Genomic DNA, 23,475 nt, shown 5'->3' on the forward strand with positions numbered 1-23,475 from the left:
TCAACCTTGTATTCCTCCTAGTTTACTGTTCATTTCCAAATGAATTTCTCTTTTATTTCTAATTCTTTATGAATGTCTTTTACCTCTCTTTAAATTCTTTTACTAATCATGCAATTTATAAACTTTAATAATTCTAATTTACATTTTTCTTTCATTGCTTCTGTGATTCTTTCGGATTTTTTTTTTTTTTTGTTATTGTTGTTAATCCTCACCCAAGGATATTTTTCCATTAAATTTAGAGAGAGTGCAAGGATGGGGTGGAGAGAGACATCAGTGTGGGAGAGACACATTGATTGGTTGCCTCCCACACATGTCTCAACCAGGACCTAGGATCAAACCTACAACCAGGATGTGCCCTTGACCAGGAATCCTACCCACAACTCCAGTGAGCAGGCCAACACTCCCACCACTGAGCAACACTGGCCAGGGCTCAGCTCATTTTTAAATTATAATAACTGTATATGGAAATTGATTATAATCTTTTTCTATTGCTCATGTTTAAGTGAAGTGAGTTTTCATGATCTTTTAGAGAGAGAGAGATGTGGGACAGAGTAGCATTTCTAATTTCATTGTTCTCAGGATATCATTTCTGTTATTTTCACAGTGATGGAGAGTGGGTTCAGACACCTTTGCTCCCCTCCTCTTTTTTTATCTGTACTCACTCATTCTTCATCCCATTGTCCTAGTCTTGCTCAATTGGGATGCAACCCTGAGTAGTTTCTCTTTAGTACAGGGCTTTGTTTTAGGAGAGGGCTTCAGTTTGTAGTTTTAAGAATTCACAGGACTCAGACCTACAGAATGTTCCAGCACCATCAAGCCAAAGTCTGAGATTTCACTCCGGGCCACTGTTGCTGCTGTGAGCTTTCTTGTGTGACCTAAAGGCAATTCCGTTTCCCTGGCTCTTGGGGCATTCTCTAAGCCTTCGCTCCGCAGGTTCTGGCGTTGTCTTAGGCATGTGAATTTTGTAGTGGTTAGTAGTTTGTCTCAACCTGCTTGTATTTGGGGGTTGGTAGAAACTCCTTGTCACCTAGTATTGTTGTATACATTGTCCCCCCCCCCCTTTTTTTGTTTTGTTTTGCTATACTAGTTGCTTTTTAGGGAGATTAAAGTACTATATCATCATAACAAAGAGTGAATGAAATCTTATCATTTGGGACAGCATGGGTGGACCTAGAAGGTATTATGAAAAGTGAAATAAATCAGTCAGAGAAAGACAAATACCATATGATTTCACTCATATGTGGAATCTAAACAACAAAACAAATGAGCAAACAAAATAGAAGCAGACCCATAGATGAAGAGAACAGACGGATGGTTGCCAGAGGGGAGGAAGTTTGGGGGGACAGGCGAAAAAGGTGAAGGGACTAAGAGGTACAAATTGGAAGTTACAGAATAGTTGTGGGGATGTAAAATACAGCAAAGGGAATATAATCAATAATATTTTAATAATTACGTATGGTGCCTGGTGGGTGCTTGAAATGTCAGGGTGATCAATTTATAAGAATATATGATTGTCTAGCCACTATTCAGTACACCTGAAACTAATAGAAAATAATATTGAATGTTAACTGTAGTTTTTAAAAATAAAAAAACTATGCCACCATTATCTTTCCAGAATTTCTCTAGTTTTCTTGAGAAAAATATTGTTCAGTAATTCCATAATTGACAAATGTATTAGATTACTGACACATAACATCTCTTAGAAAAGTTGAGCTTTTAGGCTACACTTTTAAAGTTCCCTGAAATTCTAAGAGTCATTGTTTTGCTTTTGAATTTACATGTGCATCAACTTCATTTAGACCAACTATGAGGTTAGAATTCACATAATCATAATATTGTAGAGTGGCTTTGGGATTAGACATATCTGGATTCAAATCTTCTGCCAATTATCATTTTTCTTTTTACAATAAATTGGATTAAATTACATTCTTTTGATGTGATTGCATTCTAATATGTAGAAGTGTAAAAAGGTGACAATGTAGAAAACAGTTGAAAGTATATTAATTTATTTTGCATTACAAAAAATGTACTGTGGAATTTTAGAAAAAAAATGCAATTAAATAATTGTATTAATATATTATAATTTGGAAGTGTGTCCTATCAAAAATTGTATTTAAATTTGACATTGAGAACAAGGTCAACAATATTGCTGACATCATTTCCCATAGTAATTGGGAGAAACAACAGGTTGTGGGAAAAGATTCTTTGCCCTTACACTTGGGAAGATCCTGACTTGGTTCTTCCTTTACCATTTACTGGAAGCTTAGGTTTTTTGTTGTACCCTCAGTGAAAGTTTCCTTTTATATCTGCAAATTTGTATATAATCAGATTCAATGAATGTTAATTGAGCATATGTACTTACTACCAGAAACTGGCATAGGTACTGGATATACAACAGTAAATAAGAGAGGGTTTCTACACTCCTGAAACTTAGAGTTCAAGGTAAAAGCAAACAATCAAGCCACTATTGCATATACTGGTAAGTGCTAGTATAATATAGAAGAATCAGGTAGGAACAGCTTAACCCAGACTTGAGGTTCAGGAAAGACTTCCTGAAGAAAATGGTACCTTAGTAGCTGAAGCTGTGTAGGAATTCCCAAGCTAATGGGAGAGTAGCCAAAAAGGGCATGTGCAAAGCATGGAGACATGTGCAAGAAGCACATTTGAGGACATGAATGCACAAGCAGTGTTCCCAATGCAAGCTGCGGTTCAGGCTCACCAGGAGAGTTTTTAGGAATCCAGATGTTTTTTATGGGCCCCACCCCAGACTTAATAAATTACATTCTTTGGGAATGAGTGCCAGGTTTCTGGTTATTAATTCCTGTGGGGAGCCACTGGCAGAGGGTGTGTGAAGGGCATTGGAGAAGGGGAATCAAGGTAGGTAAAGCAAGGCAGGGAAGCCTGGGGCACACTATGAAGGGCTGGGAAGCTATGTGTGGGCTGGAGTTTTATCCTTAGGGCAATGGGGAGCTGTGGAAAGATCAGACAGCTATGGGATTAGATGATCAGATTTATGATGTAGAAAGATCACTAAGTTTACAAAAACATGGCCCCAGCGTTGATGAAGGACACAATCCGGTTTATGAGGTTCAACATCTTTGAACCTCAGTTTTAAAATGTGAAATGGAAATAATATCTACTTAGCATGTTATTTTGAGGTTTAGCTGAGATAATTTATGTAAAGTGCCTGATATATATTTAGAACTCAAAAGATATTAATTTCTATAATTTGAGAAATAATTAGTGCACATTACACAGCCACCATCATACATCAGAGGAAGTGGATTTCTGTTCAACCATTTGTTTTCAGGTTCCTCTGCAAAATTCTTTTTCTCTGCCCACACCTTGAACACTGGGTCAGTGCCACTTCTCTCTCACTCTTCACTCTTTCACATTCTTAACTTCAGTTACAATCTTTAAGCGGATGACTTCCAAGTCTACAGATCCAGCCATGGTTTTCTTTCCTGAGCCCCAACCCCATATATCCACTTGACTCTTGGATGTCTCCACGTAAATACTCTTGGGCACCTGATCCAAATTAGATGTTTTTCCACCAACTATCACCCTTCCCTGCTCCAGAAAACAAAATAAAACCCTGCCTGTCCAACATTAGCACCACTAGGTCAACCCAGAAATGTGGGAATCATAATTGAACCACTTGTCTTTATCTTCTCTAATCAGTCCTTACAAATCCACACCCTTTTCTCCAGGCTTAGACCTTTACCTTCATCTAAACCAGGGGTGGGAAACCTTTTTCTGCCAAGAGCCATTTGGATATTTAAAACATCATTCACAGGCCATAGAAAATTATCAACTTAAAAATTAGCCTTCTATACTTAGTCAAACATTTAATTAACTCACCCCTAATGCCTTGGCAGGGCCAGATCAAATGATTTCCCAGGCCTGAAATGGCCCATGGGCCAGACGTTCCCTACCCCTGATCTAAACTATTCCTACCTTTTACATGAATCAGTGAAACAGTCTCTGAATTCCCAGCACCACTCTTTGCCCCACCTTGCAATCCCGAGAGAGCTTCCAAGAAACAAAATTGATAAAATCTCCTCCCACCTCACATTCCTCCACACGTAAACCTCATTACTGGCTTTCACATGCTCAGAAAAGGAACTCCAAACTCTCTAACAAGGCTTATAAGACCTGTCAAGATCCCACCTCTTAAGTCTCATCCCCTCCATTCTTTCTTTCCTATTTTATGCTCTTACCATTGTGAACTAGAGAAAAGTCATCTCTCTCACTCTTAGATCTATATTTCATGATGATTCCTCCATCCAGAATCCCCCTCAGGTGTCAGGCTTTAGCTTAACAAACGTCTTCTTGGGAGGCAGTCCTCAAATCTTCACACCAGTCGAGATTCCCTTGTTAGATGTATTTGCAGTCTCTTTACCTCTTCTCCCTTAGGGCTATTCATTAAACTTGTAATTTCTTAATGCCTGTGTTCCCCACAGATTGTAAGCAACATGATGGCAAAAGGGTATACATAGTCAATCCATATTATTCACAGATTTGAATTACTCAGGAATTCACCTACTTGCTAAACTTTTTGTGTGACTGCAAAATCAATATTCATGCCAGTTTCTTGGTCATTCGTGGAGAAATTTGAGTTGCCCAATATGCATGTTCTCAGCTGAGGTCAAACAAGATGATGCTCTGCCATCTTGTTTCAGCTTTTATAGTAAGCATCCATTTTGTAGTCTACTTAGTGTCACATTTTTTTTTATGACTTTACTGTTTTAAATGGCCCACAAGAATAGTTCTAAATTACTCTCTAGTGTTTCTAAGCACAGGAAGGCTGTCATGTGCATTACAGAGAAAATATGTGTGCTAGATAAGCTTTTTATTCAAACATAGGCTATAGTGTGTTTCAATGTCAATGAATTAAGTCAAACCTCTGTCCATCACCATTTATCAGCATTTATACCCTCCTTAACTACCCCCCCCCCCCGCCACCCCTCCTCCTGGCAATCACCACACTGTTTTCTGTGTCTATGAGGGTTTTTTTTATTTTTTTACTCAATCCCTCCACACAAATGAGCACCCCCGCAATAGCTGTCAGCCTGCTCCCTATGAATCTGTCTCTATTTTGCTTGTTAGTTCACTTTGTTTAATACAGTGTACAGATGATGTGTTGTACAATTGTGTACCTGAAACCTGTATAATTTTGTTAACCAGTGTCACCCTGATAAATTCAATAAAAAGGAAAAAAAATATGAAATATGCCTTTAAAGAGAAACACAGAGACCGGCAGGAACCTAACGCTGTATTTCCCTTAGGAGCACTGGTTCAGTATTCACTAATTCCACTTTGTGGTGATTTTAAAGAACATAACTATTGCAAATTATAAGATTCAACTGTATTTTGTTAACATCTAACTCATATGAGTTGTTCAATAAATATTCATTGAAACTAATTTATGTGTATGTATGTTTATATACACACATAATTTATATATAAATACATAGAAATTAGGTATAATATAGAAATAAATTAAACTGAATTTGTTTTTTAATGGCATGGGTGTACTTCACAGCTTTATCATTACTTTTTGCTTTAAAAAAGGCTAAATATTAGTTTACTATTGACTAGAGGCCCAGTGCATGAATTCATGCATGGGTGGGGTCCCTTGGCCTGGCTGGTGATTGGGGCCAATTGGGGCTGACTGGCAGGGGGGTGGGTAGGGGCCACAGGAGGTTGGCCAGCTGAGGAAGGGAGGTTGGCTGGCCAGGGGGAGGGGCTACAGGAGGTTGGCCAGCTGCGGGGAGGGGCCATGGGAGGTTGGCCAGTGAGGGAAAGGGACCACAGGAGGTTGGCCAGCCATGGGAGGTTGACTGTGGGAGCACACTGACCACCAGGAGGAAGCTCCTGCATTGAGCATCTGCCCCCTGGTGGTCAGTGTGCATCATAGCGACTGGTTGACTGGTTGTTCCGGTCATTTGTTTGCAATGGTCACTTAGGCTTTTATATATATAGATTAGAGGCCTGATGCATGAAATTCGTGTATGGGGGGGTGTCCCTCAGCCCAGCCTGCACCCTCTCCAATCTGGGACCCCTCAGACATCCCTCTTGCAATCCAGGACCACTGACTCCTAATCACTCACCTGCCTGCATGCCTAATGCCCCCAACTGCCCTCCCCTGGCAGCCTGGTTGCCCCTAATGGCCCTCCCCTGCCAGCCTGGACCCCCACAATGGCCCTCCCCTGCAGGCCAGTTCACCCCCAACTGCCCTCCCCTGCCGGCCTGGTTGCCCCCAATGGCCCTCCCCTGCCGGCCTGGTTGCCCCTAACCCCCTGCCAGCCTGGTCTCGCCCCTAACTGCTCTCCCCTGCCAGCATGGTCTTGCTCCCTAACTGCCTCTGCCTCGCCCCCCCACCACCATGGCTTTGTTCAGAAGGAAATCGGATGTCTGGAAGATGGCCAGTTGACCAAGTCTAATTAGCATGTTACCCTTTTATTAGTATATATATCTATTTTTTTTATTTTCTAGGATGCTGGAGAAATGGTTCGTTCTTTTGTTGGTGGTTTGGAACTTGTTGTCAATTTACTGAAATCAGATAATAAAGAAGTTTTGGCAAGTGTATGTGCTGCTATTACCAATATAGCAAAAGATCAAGAAAATTTAGCTGTCATTACAGATCATGGAGTTGTCCCTTTATTGTCCAAACTAGCCAATACAGTAAGTAACATCTTTTTATTTTAAGTGCATATTGTCATAAGATGTCATGGTATAGAGGCAAAAGCAATGTGCTTTATGGTCAGACACCTGGGTTTAATATCCATCACTTATAGGTATGAGATTTGGGTTAATTCATTTAATTTCTGAGACTACTACAGTGTTAAAAATCCTTGTAAAATAAAGGCTGTTGTCACTGGCAAGTAAAATGGTAACAAATGTATTCTTGTAGAAATAGGAACTATCATTTTTGCATCATTAGTAATATACCTAAGATAATTATTCATGCTAACTTTAGAAATTAAATGTGCCTCCCCAGCTTAGCAAGCTTGGATCAGTGACGTTCTTGAGCTAGCAGACTTTGGCAGTCACTGTACTAGTTATTCAGAGCTGTGTCAGATAGAATAAACAGCCTTGAGAGGTAATGACTTCACCATGACCAGAAGTATTTGAGCATAGCTTGGACTACCACTTGGCAGAAAGTCATGGAGATGAAATTCAATCATTGGAAAGATGCTGGGTCTAGAGGGCCTAATTCTGAGTTCCTAAAAATATCCACCAGATTCAGGTAAGGACACCAAGTTGTTGCTTGAACAAGCAAACATTAAAATCAATAAAAAGAAAATTGTATCCTTATTCAGTTATATTATACCTACACAATTAATTAGACATTGAATATAATGGCATAAAGAATACAGAAAGGAAATGGCAGACTCAAAATACGTCATTGTATGCTACACTGTCTTCTCCCTCTTGGGATCCAAGGTATATTACTGATGAAGCAGTAATCCTAGGATGATAAAGTATAATTAACCCACTTATCCCAGTTAAGCAAAATGCTCTCTTGAGAATGTCCTATATTCTTTAATTATATTTATTACTAAACCACTTGTGGATCTGTAATTCTGTGTTGAGAATATTTACTCAAAAGGAAATTGAGCCTGGAGTAAATAATAATAATAATATCAGGTAAATACCAGTAACTAATACCAGGTGAGCAGGGAGGATCACTTTTGAGTTCACTGAGAATGTTCAGTTCATAAAATGAGAATTTAGGATTGAAACTGGTCCATTGGTGACCCATCAAAATACGAGTTCCCTTCAAGACAGCACCTGAGTATCTAGCTAGCTGTTCTCTCCTGACTCATTGGCATCTTAATGGGTAATAAACATTTAGTGCATAAACATGATCTCTCGGGATCATACCACCATTCATTTCCTTTATGCAGAATAACGATAAACTCAGGCGTCATCTAGCAGAAGCCATTTCATGCTGCTGTATGTGGGGCAGAAACAGAGTGGCCTTTGGTGAAAACAAGGCAGTGGCTCCATTGGTGCGTTACCTGAAGTCGAATGACGCCAATGTGCATCGAGCAACAGCTCAGGCCTTGTACCAACTCTCAGAAGATGCCGATAACTGCATCACCATGCATGAGAACGGCGCAGTCAAGGTACAGTTGGTTGGCTTTGTGGTTTCATACAAGTTAGGCAAATGTAGTCTGAAAAGAAACTTAAGTAACATTAAGGTTTTACCGAAGGGGGTATTTGGACAAATAAAACTGTCTCCTTGTTGGATCATAGCTGCTGTTGAATATCATGGACTATGCTGCAGAAGAGTTGCATGGAGAATTTTCTAGTCAAATATAAAATGTATTCAGTAAAATAAATAATCATCCTGTAATTTGAACTTTATTAAAGAAAATATACAGTGTATGAACCATCAGTGGCATTCATAATTGGATTTAATATGTTACTTATTTAACACTTAAATAATGAAATATAGGCACCAACTAAATGGCAATGGAGCTGACTGAAACGGCAACCAGTCTGCAGTTTGACAGTCTGAACCGTAATAGGAAAGGACAATTCAAAGACATGCTTCTTTCAAAAATATATCTGGGTTTCAAATTCTCTTTTGCCTTTAACCAATATGCAAGTAGGAGAGTTTCTGCACATAGATTGTAATGTATCTATGTGTTACATAGAAAATGCCTAGAGCTTCTGACGGGAATCTTTTGATGACACTAAATATAAAAATACTTAAGAGTTCATGAACAGCTTACATGTATTAAGAAAAATTGATTTTAAGTATTAGTTATTTTATATAGCTTGTTTCCTTATACAATATACTATTTATTATCTCAATTGGAGGCTATGACAACTTATTTAAATTTTGAAATACTTGCCCAAAGTGGCCTTAATCTTTCAAACAAGAGTTAATAAAATTTCCAGTTAATCATATCTGGTCAAGTTTACACATGCCAAACATGAAACATCTTAGGAGGATTAGACTCTTACAATAACAATTGATAATTTTTGAAGAAATTATTTTAATTTATCCTTCAAATATATTGTAGTTTAACATGATGGTAATTTTTCTAATATTAACCCCAATTTACATATAAGTATGTCAAAATTTCCAGTATATGTCTGACCATATAGCACATAAGTCAAATTAATTCAAGCAAAAAACTGGCATAAAAAGCCCCTTTTAAACTAAGTACCAATTTTTCAAAGTAAATTATTACTAATTCCAAGTTGCTACCGAGTTATAAATGCTCTCACTTTTATATGATAATGGTCTTCATTATCACTTTAAAAATAAAGACATTTCTAGTTTAAAAATTACTGTATGCATTCAATTCTCTTTTTTTCTTTATTGATTAAGGTATTACATATGTGTCCTTATTCCCTCATTGCTTCCTTACCTCCCTCCCCCGCTCATGCCCTCACCCCACTGGTGTCTGTGTCCATTGGTTAGGCTTATATGCATGCATACAAGTCTCTTGGTTAATCTCATCCCCTAACTCCCATCCTACCCTGCCTTCCCTCTGAGGTTTGACAGTCTGATTGATGCTTCTCTATCTCTGGATCTGTTTTTGTTCATCAGTTTATGTTGTTCATTATATAGTCCACAAATGAGTGAGATCATGTGATATTTATCTTTCTCTGACTGGTTTATTTTGCTTAGCATAGTGCACTCCAGTTCCATCCATGCTGTTGCAAATGGTAAGAATTCCTTCTTTTTTACAGCAGCGTAGTATTCCATTGTGTAGATGTACCACTAGTTTTAATCCACTCATCTGCTGATGGGCACTTAGGCTGTTTCCAAATCTTAGCTATGGTAAATTGTGCTGCTATGAACATATATCCTTTCTGATTGGTGTTTCTAGTTTCTTGGGATATATTCCTAGAAGTGGAAACACTGGGTCAAATGGGAGTTTAGTTTTTTGAGGAAACTCTATACTGTTCACCACAGTGGCTGCACCAGTCTGCATTCCTACCAGCAGTGAAGGAGGGTTCCTTTTTCTCCACATCCTCTCCAGCACTTGTCGTTTGTGGATTTGTTGATGATAGCCATTCTGACAGGTGTGTGATGGTACCTCATTGTTGTTTTGATTTGCATGTCTCAGATGATTAGTGACTTTGAGCATGTTTTCATATGTCTCTTGGCCATCCTTATGTCCTCTTTCAAAAAGTATCTATTTAGGTCCATTGCCCATTTTTTGATTGGATTGTCCTTTGTTAAGTTGTATGAGTTCCCTGTAAATGTTGGAAATTAAACCCTTATCGGAGATAATATTGGCAAATATGTTCTCACATACAGTGGGCTTTCTTGTTTTATTGTGTTGTGTGTGTTTTTATGGTTTCTTTTGCTGTGCAGAAGTTTTTTTATTTTGATGTAGTCCCATTTGTTTATTTTATCTTTAATTTCTATTGCCCTAGGAGTTTTATCGGTGAAGATATTGCTTCAGCATATGTCTGAGATTTTTCTGCCTGTGGATTCCTCTAATATTTTTCTGGTTTCCTGTCTTACGTTTAAGTCCTTTATCCATTTTGAGTTTATTTTTGTGTATGGTGTAAGTTGGTCGTCTAGTTTCATTTTTTTGCATGTAGCTGTCCAATTTTCCCAACACCATTTATTGAAGAGACTGTCTTGACTTCGTTGTATGCTGTTGCCTTATTTGTCAAATATTAATTGAGCGTAGTGGTTTCGGTTGATTTCTGGGTTCTCTGTTCTATTCCATTAGTCTATATGTCTGTTGTTGTGCCAGTATCAGGCAGTTTTGAGAACAGTGGCTTTGTAATACAGCTGATATCTGGTATTGAAATCCCTCCTACTTTGTTCTTCTTTCTCAAGATTGCTGCAGCTACTCAGGGTCTTTTTTTGTTCCAGATGAATTTTTGGAGAGTTCGTTCTCGGTCTGTGAAATCGGTATTTTAATGGGAAGTGCATTGAATCTATAGATTGCTATGGGTAGTATGGACATTTTGATGATGTTGATTCTACCAATCCATGAACATGGTATATTCTTCCATCTATTTATGTCTTCCTCTATCTCTTTTTTCAGTGTCCTATAGTTTTCATAGTACAGATCTGTTACCTCCTTAGTTAAGTTTATTCCTAGGTATCTTAAATTTTTTGGTACAATGGTAAATGGAATTTTTTTTAAATCTCTCTTTCTGTAAGTTCACTATTGGTGTATAAAAATGCCATAGATTTCTGGGCATTAATTTTGTATCCTGCTACATTGCCAAATTCATTTATTAAGTCTAATAATTTTTTAAATTAAATCTTTATTTTTCAGATTATTACAGTTGTTCTTTTTTCACCCCCATTGCTTCCCTCCACCTGGTTCCCACCCCACCCTCTGACCTTACCCGCCCCCCACTGTCCTCATCCATAGGTGTACGATTTTTGTCCAGTCACTTCCCACACCCCTCACAACCCTTTCCCCCTGATAATTGTCAGTCCACTCCCTTTCTATGCCCCTGATCCTATTATATTCACCAGTTTATTCTGTTCATCGGATTATTTATTCACTTGATTTTTAGATTCACTTGTTGATAAATATGTATTTGTTGTTCATAATTTGTATCTTTACCTTTTTCTTCCTCTTCCTCTTCTTAAAGGATACCTTTCAGTATTTCATATAATACTGGTTTGGTGGTGATGAACTCTTTTAGCCTTTTCTTATATGTGAAGCTCTTTATCTGACCTTCAATTCTGAATGATAGCTTTGCTGGGTAAAGTAATCTTGGTTGTAGGTTCTTGCTATTCATCACTTTGAATATTTCTTGCCACTCCCTTCTGGCCTGCATAGTTTCTGTTGAGAAGTCAGCTGACAGTTGTATGGGTACTCCTTTGTAGGTAACTAACTGTTTTTCTCTTGCTGCTTTTAAGATTCTCTCTTTGTCTTTTGCTCTTGGCATTTTAATTATGATGTGTCTTGGTGTGGTCCTCTTTGGATTCCTTTTGTTTGGGGTTCTCTGTGCATCCGGGACTTGTAAGTCTATTTCTTTCACCAGGTAGGGGTATTTTTCTGTCATTACTTCTTCAAATAGGTTTTCAATATCTTTCACTCTCTCTTCTTCTGGCACCCCTATAATTCGGATGTTGGTACGTTTGAAGTTGTCCCTGAGGCTCCTTATGCTATCTTCATATTTTTGGATTTTTTTTTCTTTTTGCTTTTCTGGTTGGGTGTTTTTTGCTTCTTTGTATTTCAAATCTTTGACTTGATACTTGCGATCCTCTAGTCTGCTGTGGGATCTCTGTATAATATTCTTTATTTCAGTCAGTGTATGCTTCATTTCTAGTTGGTCCTTTTTCATATCCTTGAGGGTCTCACTAGATTTATTGAGGGTCTCACTAAATTTATTGGTGGTTTCTAGAAAATTCATGCAAAACCTAAAAACCGTGGTTTTGAACTCTATATCCAGTAGTTTGCTTTCCTCCATTTCTGTCATTTGTGACCTGTTTCTTTGTCTCTGCATTTTGGCTGCTTCCCTGTGTCGATAGAGTAGCTTTCTGTGCTAGGTGTCCTATAGAGCCCAGTGGCACAGCCTTCCCAATTACCTGAGGTGGACACTCTTGGTGCACCCCTTTGTGGGCTTTGTGCACAGTCTTGTTGTAGTTAAGCCTTGATTGTAGTTGGTATCACTGGGAGGAATTGACCTCCAGGCCACTTGGCTGTGAGGATCAGCTGTGTCTATGGTGGGAGGACTTCTGTGCTGGAGACACCCTTCTGGGGCAATACTTGCTTCAGTGGGGCTTTGGTGCTCACTGAGTCTGCCCCCTGAGTGTGCCCTTATGGATCTGAGGAGTTGTAATCTGGATGGTCCCACTCTGACCACTGGGTACACTGGCTCTTGGATCTCTAAGGAGGTGCTAATTTAGCCTCTGCATGAGGCTACCCAGCAGGAGCTACGGAGAGATCTGCAGATTCCTCTTCCTTGTTTGGGGTTTGGAGTTGCCCAGGTGAGGCCCAGCTGTGAAGCAATGAATGCTGCTGTGGGGCCTTGGGCCTTCTTTTGGATGTTCTGGGTCTCTCTGACCCAGCTGCAGTTTGTTTAGTAATTTTAGATTGCAAAGGGCCAGGCCATTCATATGCAAAAGCCTCTGCACACAGCTTGCATGGGGCGGGTTCTCAGGGAGTCAACAGGGTGGAGCAAACAGCTATGGCAGATCCTTAGCCCTGCCCTAAGAGGACCCGGGTCTCAGTGTCCTGCAGTAATTGCTGCAAGCACCTCTGAGAGAAAGCCGCCCTTGAGTTCCGCCTGATGCCAGACAGTCCAGTTTCTCCCCATATGAGTCTGGGTCCCCAGAGACTTGCCCTGAACTGGAGTACAGAGCTGTCGGGAGCTTGTGTCTCTGTCTTGATTGAAAAAGAACCACATCCTCAGTTGCCAACTCTTTCCGCACATGCCTCCGTACCTCTGCACTTTACTTCCACACCTCCTCTGAGTCTCAGTGTGCTTTTCTCTTTTCTTCTAGTTGTAGAATTTCCACTCAGCCAGCCTTCCTGTGGTTCTGGATGATGTCCATTTTGTCTTTTAGTTGTATTTTTGAAGTTGTTATGTGAGGCAGCAATTTCAGGTGTTTACCTATGCTGCCATCTTGGTTTCTTCTAAGTTTAATAATTTTTTTTATGGAGTCCTTAGGGTTTTCTATGTAAAGTATGTCATCTGTGAATAATGACAGTTTTACATTTTCTTTTCCAATTTGGATACCTTCTATTTCTTCTTCTGGTCTAATTATTATGGCTAACACTTCCAGTACTATGTTGAACAGGAGTGGTGAAAGTGGGCATCCCTGTCTCGTTCCTGTTGTTAGGTGAAATGGTTTTAGTTTTTGGTCATTGAGTATGATGTTGGCTGTAGATTTGTCATATAAGGCTTTTATCATGTTGAGGTATGATCCCTCTATTCTCACTTTGCTGAGGGTTTTTATCAAGAAAGGGTGTTGGATTTTTCCAAATGCTTTTTCTGTATCAATTGATATGACTATGTGATTTTAATCTCTAAATTTGTTTATGTGATGTATCACGTTTATTGATTTGCAGATATTGTACCATCTTTGCATCCCTGGGATAAATCCCACTTGGTCATGGTGTAAGATCTTTCTAATGTACTCCTGGATCCGATTTGCTAGAATTTTGTTGAGTATTTTGGCATCTATGTTCATGAGGGATATTGGTCTGTAATTCCCCTTCTTTGTATTATCTTTATCTCGTTTTTGTATTAGGGTAATGCTAGCTTCATAGAAAGAGCTTGGAAGTGTTCCTTCCTCTTGAATTTTTTGGAATAGTCTGAGGAGGATTGGTTTTAGTTCTTCTTTGAATGTTTGGTAAAATTCTGCTGTGAAGCCATCTGGTCCAGGGCTTTTGTTTGCTGGAAGCTTGTTGATGACTGCTTCAATTTCCTCCATAGTTATCGGTCTATTGAAATTTTTAGATTCTTCCTGATTGAGTTTTGGAAGGTTTTATTTTTTTAGGAATATGTCCATTTCCTCTAGGTTGTCTAGTTTGTAGGAATAGAATTGTTCATAGTATTTTTTACAACCCTTTGTATTTCTGTGGGGTCTGTTGTTTTTTCACCTCTTTCATTTCTGATTTTGTTTACTTGGGTCCTCTCTCTTTGCTTCTTGGTGAGCCTGACTAGAGGTTCATTAATATTTTTCATCTTTTCAAAGAACCAGCTCTTAGTTTCTTTTTCTTCTTCTCCCCCCATTTATTGATTAAGATATTACAAATATGTCTTTACCCCCCCAATGTCCTCTCATTCCCCCAATCCTGCCCTCACCCTCACCCCCTGTTGTCCACATCTATTGCTTACGCTTATATGCATGCATACACCAGCTCTTAGTCTCATTGATCTTTTGTATTGTCTTTTTAGTCTCTATGCTATTTATTTCTGCTCTCATCTTTATTATTATCTTCCTTCTGCTCACTCTGGGCTTTTCTTGTTGCTCTCTTTCTAATTCTTTAAGTTGTAGAGTTAGATAATTTATTACCATTTTTTCTTATTTTTTGAGGTAGGCCTGTAATGCTTTGAACTTCCCTCTCAGGACTGCTTTTACTATGTCCCATATATTTTGGATTGTTTTGTTTTCATGGTCATTTGTTTCCAGGATGTTTTTAAATTCTTCTTTGATCTCTTTGGTAACCCAATCATTGTTTAATAGCATGCTATTCAGCTTCCAAGTGTTTGAATTTTTTTATTGTTTTGATTGTAGTTTATTTCTAATATTATGCCATTGTGATCTGAGAAGATGCTTGATATGATTTCAATCTTCTTGAATTTGGAGAGACTTTGTCTGTGACCCAATATGTGGTCTATCTTTGAAAATGTCCCATGTACACTTGAAAAGAATGTATATTCCATGGCTTTGGTGCGAAATGTTCTGAAGATGTCAATTAAGTCCATATGATCTAGTGCAGCAGTTCTCAACCTGTGGGTCGTGACCCTTTTGGGGTCAAACCACCCTTTCACAGGGGTCACCTAAGACCATCAGAAAACACATATATAATTACATATTGTTTTTGTGATTAATCACTATGCTTTAATTATGTTCAATTTGTAACAATGAAAATACACCCTGCATATCAGATATTTACATTACGATTCATAACAGTAGCAAAATTACAATTATGAAGTAGCAATGAAAATAATTTTATGGTTGGGGTCTCCACAACATGAGGAACTGATTTAAAGGGTCGCAGCATTAGGAAGGTTGAGAACCACTGATCTAGTGAGTCATTTAGGATTGCTGTTTCTTTGCAGATTTTTTTGTCTAGAGGATTTATCCAGTGATGTCAGTGGGGTATTAAAGTCCCCTTCTATGATGGTATAGTTGTTTATCTCTCCCTTGATATCTTGCCTTCAATTCTTGAATAGGATATGCACAACCTAATATAAGTATACAGTTTGAAAAATGAAGCTATAAAATTAGTTTGATAAAGTATCTGACATATAACACATGCTTAGACAATTGCGAGTTACTTTTAAAAAGAGAATATCTCAGAAAAGTTTTAAATGTAATAAGGTTTGCATGTTCCCATTCAATTGACATATATGCCAGGTGTATGTGCGACTCTCGGTTATTTCTTCTAATGCAAGCCAGTAGATAGTCTAAATCATTTATGAATTGTAGTATGCTATGAAAAATGTTGAAACTGTGTTCAGACACAGCTTATATGTATTAGAAAAAGAAAAAGAATGATTAGGGTGAGGGGAAGGAAACAGAAAAGCAAAGAAAGTGTTTGTTATGCTCCAGACCCTTTTCTGGGTCATTTTGTGGTGTCTTGAAGGCCTTTCTGTCTGGACTATTTGCATTCCTAACTGCCTGCTATTTCTACTGGAGGATAACTGTAAATAAAAGGACTTCTTTTTTTCTTTTTTACTGTAACTTAGTGGAGGCAGGCCCTACAATGGGCTCTCCCTCTTGGGGTCATGGGAAAAACATAAGGACCTGTGTTTCCCTTTTCTGGTTTTCTTTTTTTTTAAATATATTTTATTGATTTTTTACAGAGAGGAAGGGAGAGGGATAGAGAGTTAGAAACATCGATGAGAGAGAAACATCGACCAGCCGCCTCCTGCACACCTCCCACTGGGGATGTGCCTGCAACCAAGGTACATGCCCTTGACCGGAATCGAATCCGGTACCTCTCAGTCCACAGGCTGATGCTCTATCCACTGAGCCAAACCAGTTTGGCTCTGGTTTTCTTTAAGGTAGAAAAAATAATGTGGCATACTGGGTTTAGGTAGAAAAAATGAGATTTGGTAGTTGCTTGGATCTGCAGAATAAAGGAAAAGGTTGAATCAAAAATGACTCCAGATTATGGGCTAGACAAAGAGAGAGATTTTTTAGCCAAGATAATGCAAGAAAATAGCACAGTAGGGTGGTTAAAATACCTGCCGTGAATGTGTCACATTTCTGACACCAAATGCATATACACTTTATCCATTATTTTGGCAAATCCCTGTCTGTTTTTATTCCTGATTGCTACTGAACCTTTCTAGTCAAATGCTTATGGTGTTATTTCCCAGGTCTGCAAACATTCCTGCTGCAGCTGCTCATGAGCAATGTTGACAGGCTCTTTGACAATTACCAGACTCGTCTTATCGCCCTGTTCATAAGTAATTTATTCCAGAGGTTGCTTCCTTCATTGTTCAATTTCCTCAACAGCAGTGGTGATGTCATGCAATGTATCGGTCTCATGCCAACTTATGTTTATTCTATCATAACAATGAAGCAGCCTTGAGGGTCTGGAATAGATTGAGTTCAGTTTCTAATGTGTTCAATTTAAATAGTCAGTTTGAGTTTTTGGTCAGAGCAGTGCTGTCCAGTAAGAATGTATTAAATTTTGTAGTAGCCAAAATTTAAGATAAAAAGAAACAGGTGAAATTCATTTTAGTAATGTATTTCATTTAATCCAATATATCGAAAATATTATCTCAACATATAGTTAATATGAAAAATATGAACATTTTACTTTTTGTGTCTATATTAAGTCTTCAAAGAGTGTGTTTTATAATACATCTCAATTTGGAGCATCCATATTTCAAGTTCTCACCATTGGCTAGTGGTTTTTTTTTATTGGACAGCAAAAACCCAGGGACAAGAGAGGGGGCAATTCAGGAAGTATCAGTGAAGAGGTATGAAGCCACGAGTGAGGGTGGATAAGATGTTTTTGGCACAGAGTTTAGAGAAGCCTGGGAAATCTCAAAATTTTTACTCACAGAGCATGTAAATTAGGAATAAGAGCTGTCAGAGTAAACTCAGGAAGTTCCTAGGTTAACCAGGTGTTCTAGAAAGGAAGAGTGAGTTTCCAAAGGTTTTGTGTTCAAAAGCTGCTAAGCAGTCAACAAGGATTTCCTGACTCAGTTATGTTGAAAAATAATCCTTGTGTTTGAGCCTTGGCTAGTGAGAATCTCTTCTTGATGAACTAACAAATCCCCTGCTCTAGTAAATACAATGTGAAAGTAATAATTCAGTCCTTATTTCCTTTTTGATTATACACAGACCTCCTCAAAAGTATCAGCACAGGGTCTTGTATCACTACAAAACCTTGTGAATGTGAAAGCAGAGCTATTGGTAACTTTACTGAAAATATGAGAAGTCTAGGAAATGTATCAAAGTTATTTGCTAATCATAACAAAACTGTAACATAGGAAAGTAATATTGGACGGGAATAAGTTGCAGGAAAAACTGAGCAAGACAAACCCTGTCCTAAGACAAAAAAAAAAAAAATTTGGTCAAATAGAAAGATGATGAGCACCTATAGAAGACATTAAGCTCCCTTCCCCATGGTGACACTGGATTTGTTTTTGCAAATGTCTATACTGGGCAAATGAAAGCTATGTTATGGCCTATAACTTTCTGAAAGGCAGGAAATTTAAGAAACTGCAGAAAATATAATCAGAAGTGGGTCCAGGAGTGGCAGAGTGAGGGGAGAGCATTTCCATTTGGGTGGAACTGAAATGGTTGCGTTGGCTGCCTCACAGACTCAGCACATGGAGTGGCATTCCAGAGAACCAGGAAGATGACCCCAGGAGCAAACACACCCCATAGTTTTTGAAGTCTGGTATAGGAAAAGAAAATATCACTCAGATTTTAGAGACTGAGATCACCCAGGATTTCAGTGTCTATATGCAGTCAACATGCGTACTTAATGTTTGCTTGAGCTATAATGTTTTCTATTAATTGGAACTCTTAATGTGCCTTTGTGGTTTTCAGTATTTTCTTCACATGTCAGATATTTCCTGGAGAGCTGGGATATGTCCACTTGGTGGGAATTAAATTACTTCATAGGGCTATTAGGAATCAGTGACTATATAATACCACATAGAGTCATATACAGACTTGTTTCTGATTGACTTTTTTCTTATTATTTGAGTTTTTCTTTAAAGTGAGAAAGAAACTTATGATTACTTAAGGGTTTCATTAAGTTAGATTTCAGTTTAACATGTTTAACTTAATATCAATACATATATCAAATAGTTTCCTTATTTCATTTTTATTTTTAACTTAAAATGTAATAGTTTTATTAATATATGATTGACATACACATGCACATATTTAAAAGGTAAAATTTGATAACTTTTCACACACACATCCAGTAAAACCTTCTTCTTGCCCCTCTCTGTCGCTGAGCAACTACTGTCAATATAGATTAGTTTGAATTTTCTAGAATTGATTATAAATTGGACCATATAGTATGTACTTCTTTTTGTTTGTCTTCTTTCACTCAGCTTATTTTCATATTCATTCATGTTCTTACATGTATCAATAGTGCACACTTCTGTTTCCAAGCAGCATTCCATCACAGTTTGTTTATACTTTCATTATTGATGGACATTTGAGTTATTTCCAATTTTGGATTATTACATATAAAGCTATGAACCTTCATGCACAATTTTTGGTGTGGACATATGCTTTCACTCCTCTTGGCTAAACACCTAGGTGTGCATGGCTGGGTCGTATACTTGATATGTTCATTCTTTGTTATTTTAGACATTCTAGTAGGTGTGTAAAGATGATTTAGAACATCTTTTTAAGTGCTTATATGTCCACTTTGGTGCTGTACAAATTTTTTGATCATTTTTCAGTTGGGTAAAATGTCATAGTGAGAGTAGAAGACTTTAGGATTTTCTTGTTTAAATGGTGATTTGGAATAATAATATGAAATATATAAGGACTTAGAAAAGTTATAATGATCACATTTTCTGATTCCAAATCAGGAATTTTAGCTATTTATATAAAAAGTTTCTAAGGGTATAAAAATTAAATCACATTTATACATTTAACATATCTACTTATATAAAAACCATGGGTGGTGTTCATCATGACCACAAATGCCACGACCAAGCGGAAGGAAGTCAGTCCTGCAGGGGTTGTCTTAGCAATGGTTGCACCCTCCCCCAAGCTGTTTCCCAGAGCTGTTTCCTGTAAGGGCGGGGTTTGAGGCAGGAACCCGCCCTGGGAGTGTGGAGGCAGATCTTTCTAAAGTGTGCTGCACCAGCACAGCCAGGGGTGAACCTGAGTGGGGGTGGCTGAAAGGCTTAGAAAAGACAGACAAGAGAATGAAAGTCGGGTCTTGGTGGTACGCTGCTTCTCTGAGAGACAGTGACCATGCCCACAGCCATGCCTTTATTTTATAGCAGGTGCTACCAGGCAAAGTAAGGGTATGACCAAAATGTTTACAACATTCTCCTGGGTTTCAATCCTACTCAACTACATGCACCTGAACTCTATCAAGCCCACATCACTCAGGCACGTGGGGCCACTTGTTCAGACCATAGTTTCAAGCTTACAACTACAGCTGTTGGCTGTAATTGTGCTGGGAGGGCCCTGCCCTCCAAGCTGGAACTTGCACATGGCAATGAGAGGACTGTGCCCTCTCATCAGTCCAAGGCTTGAACCTGTCCAAAACACTGTAGCGGCTCCCCACAATAAAGTTTTAATTCTGTGTCTTTGTTACTAATGTTGTGGCCCCACCCCATAACAAAGAAATAATTTCCAGAGGATGAGGCCCAGGAATCAGGATTTTAAAAAGACTCCCAGGTGATTCTAATGTGCAGCCAAGGTTGAGAACCACTGCTATAGATAATGTTAAAAATTTATCTAAAAGTGCAATTCTTTGTCCAAAAAAATGAGCATGTTCAAAAATTAAATGAAGAAAATTTGGATATACTTGATGGAGATTTTCACACATATTTGAGTGATGATTCCATTGATTCCACAGATGATGCTGAAAAGGAAAATTTTCTTATTAGTATTACTCCTTTAGGAATGCCGTGTCATAAATTAAAATTGGAAGTGGGTGCAATCATCATGCTATTGAGAAATATCAATAGTAAATGGGGTCTTTGTAATGGTACCAGATTTATTATCAAAAGATTACAACCTAACATTATCAAAGCTGAAGTATTAATAGGATCTGCAGAGGGAGAGACTGTTCTGATTCCAAGAATTAATTTGTCCCCATCTGACACTGGCCTCCCATTTAAATTGATTTGACGACGGTTTCCCACGATGCCAGCATTTGTGATGACTATTGATAAATCACAAGGACAAACTCTAGACAAAGTAGGAATATTCCTACCTGAACCCGTTCTTGCACATGGTCAGTTATATGTTGCTTTCTCTCGAGTTTGAATAGCATGTGATGTTACAGTTAAAGTTCTAAGTACTTCATCACAGGGGAAATTAGTCAAGCACTCTGAAAATGTTTTCACTCTTAATATGGTGTACAGGGAGATATTAGAATAAATATAATCACTTTTTCAGTCATTGTTTACATCACTGTTGTTTTTATATCATGTTTTTGTCATTTTTATATCATGCCTCTGTTGTTGTTATATCCTTTCATTACTGTTTATTAATAAGTGTATATATTATTTTCATATACATTTTACTAATTTCCTTTCATCTCTCACACTTCCGTTAATAGAGAAAGGGCAAATAGCAATATTAAAATATCTCTGCTAATTAATTCCCTTTTTAAAATATATATTTTATTGATTTTTTACAGAGAGGAAGGTAGAGGGATAGAGAGAAACATCAATGAGAGAAACATTGATCAGCTGCCTCCTGCACACTCCCCACTGGGGATGTGCCCGCAACCAAGGTGCATGCCCTTGACTGGAATCAAACCTGGGACCCTTGAGTCCGCAGGCCGACTCTCTATCCACTGAGCCAAACCGGTTAGGGCAATTAATTCCCTTTTTATGTGCATGAATTTCGTGCACTGGGCTACTAGTACTTAATATACATCTAAATCAATTTTGTAGAAAATCTTAAAACTATCAAATTTGAATGGCTAATGCAGGCAATCATGGAAGGAATATTTCAGTATTGTTTGATTCCTTTTTCTAAGTGTTTATGTTAGAGTCTATTCCTTATCCAACACTCCTCACACTTTACCTCAGGTAGGAGTCATGTGGGAATCTTGTTAAAATTCAGATTCTGAGCCAGTAGGTCTAGTGTCAGGACTGAGATTCTGCATTTCTCACAAACAATGAGGTGCTGTGCTGCCTTCTGTCTGCAATCACACTGACTGCTAGCAAGTCCTTAGCCCTGGGGAACCTGAGAACAAGGAAAGGCCTTAGCCCACTTGCCTCCAGGCCACAAGCAGCTTTCTCCCATTTACAAGCATTGGCTGTTTTTCTGCTGACAGGAAATAGCAGTTAGGAAGCACTGTTCTAGGAGACATAGAGTACATTCTTTCAAAGGCAACAAAATGAATTGCATTGGCTTACAGCTTTGAAGATAGTATTTTAGATAGGACATTTGTCTCTGGGCGTGCTGGCTCTGCCTCACTGCAGTGAATTAATTCACCTTGCTTCTGCTAAGTTTCCACCACCCCACTCCCAGCAACATAAACGTCCCTCCGCTTCTTAAAAGCTAAAGGGGAGTAAAGATGAAAGAGAGAGTTGCATGTAAGTGTACCAAAAGAACTAGATAATAATGAAATTCCCATCTTTTTCATTTATTTAGCTTCCTAGGTGGCAGATACTATTCTAAAAGCACATTTATACATGGTCTTTCATTGAATCTTTTCCATTATCCAATGAGATGGGTATTATTATCTTCATTTTACAGATAAAGAAACTGAGTTTCATAGAGATTAAGTGACTTGTCCTAGGTCACCCAGATCACAAGGTAAGGACCCAAGAAATATAGTTTCAGGGTCTGTTCTCTCAACTCCCATTGCCGGGTAAACCTGAAGTGCCCCGAGACACAAGTGTGTGGATGGACATGGGTGTTTAAGGATATGTTTGAAGGACTACACCTGGTTGATAAACTACTTTAGGAGGAACTTTAGCTGTTGGGGAAGGCACAAAGGAGAATGGGACTTGGTGGAGAACATGCCTTTTTATATAGAATGGTTCCTGTCCTTGTTGTTACAGCCTCCCATCCTTTAAATGCGCTATTTCTCTCCTTAGTTTTCATGATTTTCTAACCTCTCTTACTGCCCTTGAAGCTTTTTCATAGACTTAACTTATGCCAATTAAATATTATTACTAATACTGGTTATAGAATATGAAGTTAAAGCCAAATGTTTTTGTGATTTTTTTGAAAAAGAATTATTTATATTTCTATCGTCACATAGACTTTAATAAGGGTAGCTATATTTCCCAAAGGCAAGTTTAGACACTTGTTATAGGTAAGTGGAACAGGTTGAAATTAAGTCCAAAGCTCATGTATTCAGGTTTTTTAGTTCTAACATTCTTAATTCTAAAAATGTCAAGTATATACACATACCCACACCCACAGAGAAAGCATAAAATACCACTAATATTAACTAAATTAACTAATATTAACCTTTATATATTATTTCATTTCCTAATGGCTTCAGCACACATTTTCTGCCTGCAAACCCTTCTCTCTTTATCCTTAGGTTCGATGCACCTGTTCCAAGATGCTTTCTCAGACTTTCTGTGCTAAAGTAGGTTATCCCCCTGTTAATTCTTCATTCAGCACTATTTGTTTCCTTCATTGCATTC

At 38.3% G+C, this 23,475-nt stretch overlaps 1 protein-coding gene across 1 annotated transcript in view; it reads left to right on the plus strand.

The window, feature by feature from the left end:
* The window catches only part of ODAD2 (outer dynein arm docking complex subunit 2), a gene marked incomplete at its 5' end in the record, with an annotated part of 240,053 nt that overhangs the window by 170,149 nt on the left and 46,429 nt on the right, over positions 1–23,475 (plus strand). The window contains 2 exons of the mRNA XM_081099802.1: positions 6,499–6,687; positions 7,914–8,135. Of these exons, the coding sequence (XP_080955928.1) occupies positions 6,499–6,687; positions 7,914–8,135 (411 nt within the window). The remainder of the gene's footprint in view (positions 1–6,498; positions 6,688–7,913; positions 8,136–23,475) is intronic.

The sequence above is a fragment of the Myotis nattereri genome (genome assembly GCF_964212035.1).
Source record: "Myotis nattereri genome assembly, chromosome: 1".
In the NCBI taxonomy this organism is placed as follows: Eukaryota; Metazoa; Chordata; class Mammalia; order Chiroptera; family Vespertilionidae; genus Myotis; species Myotis nattereri.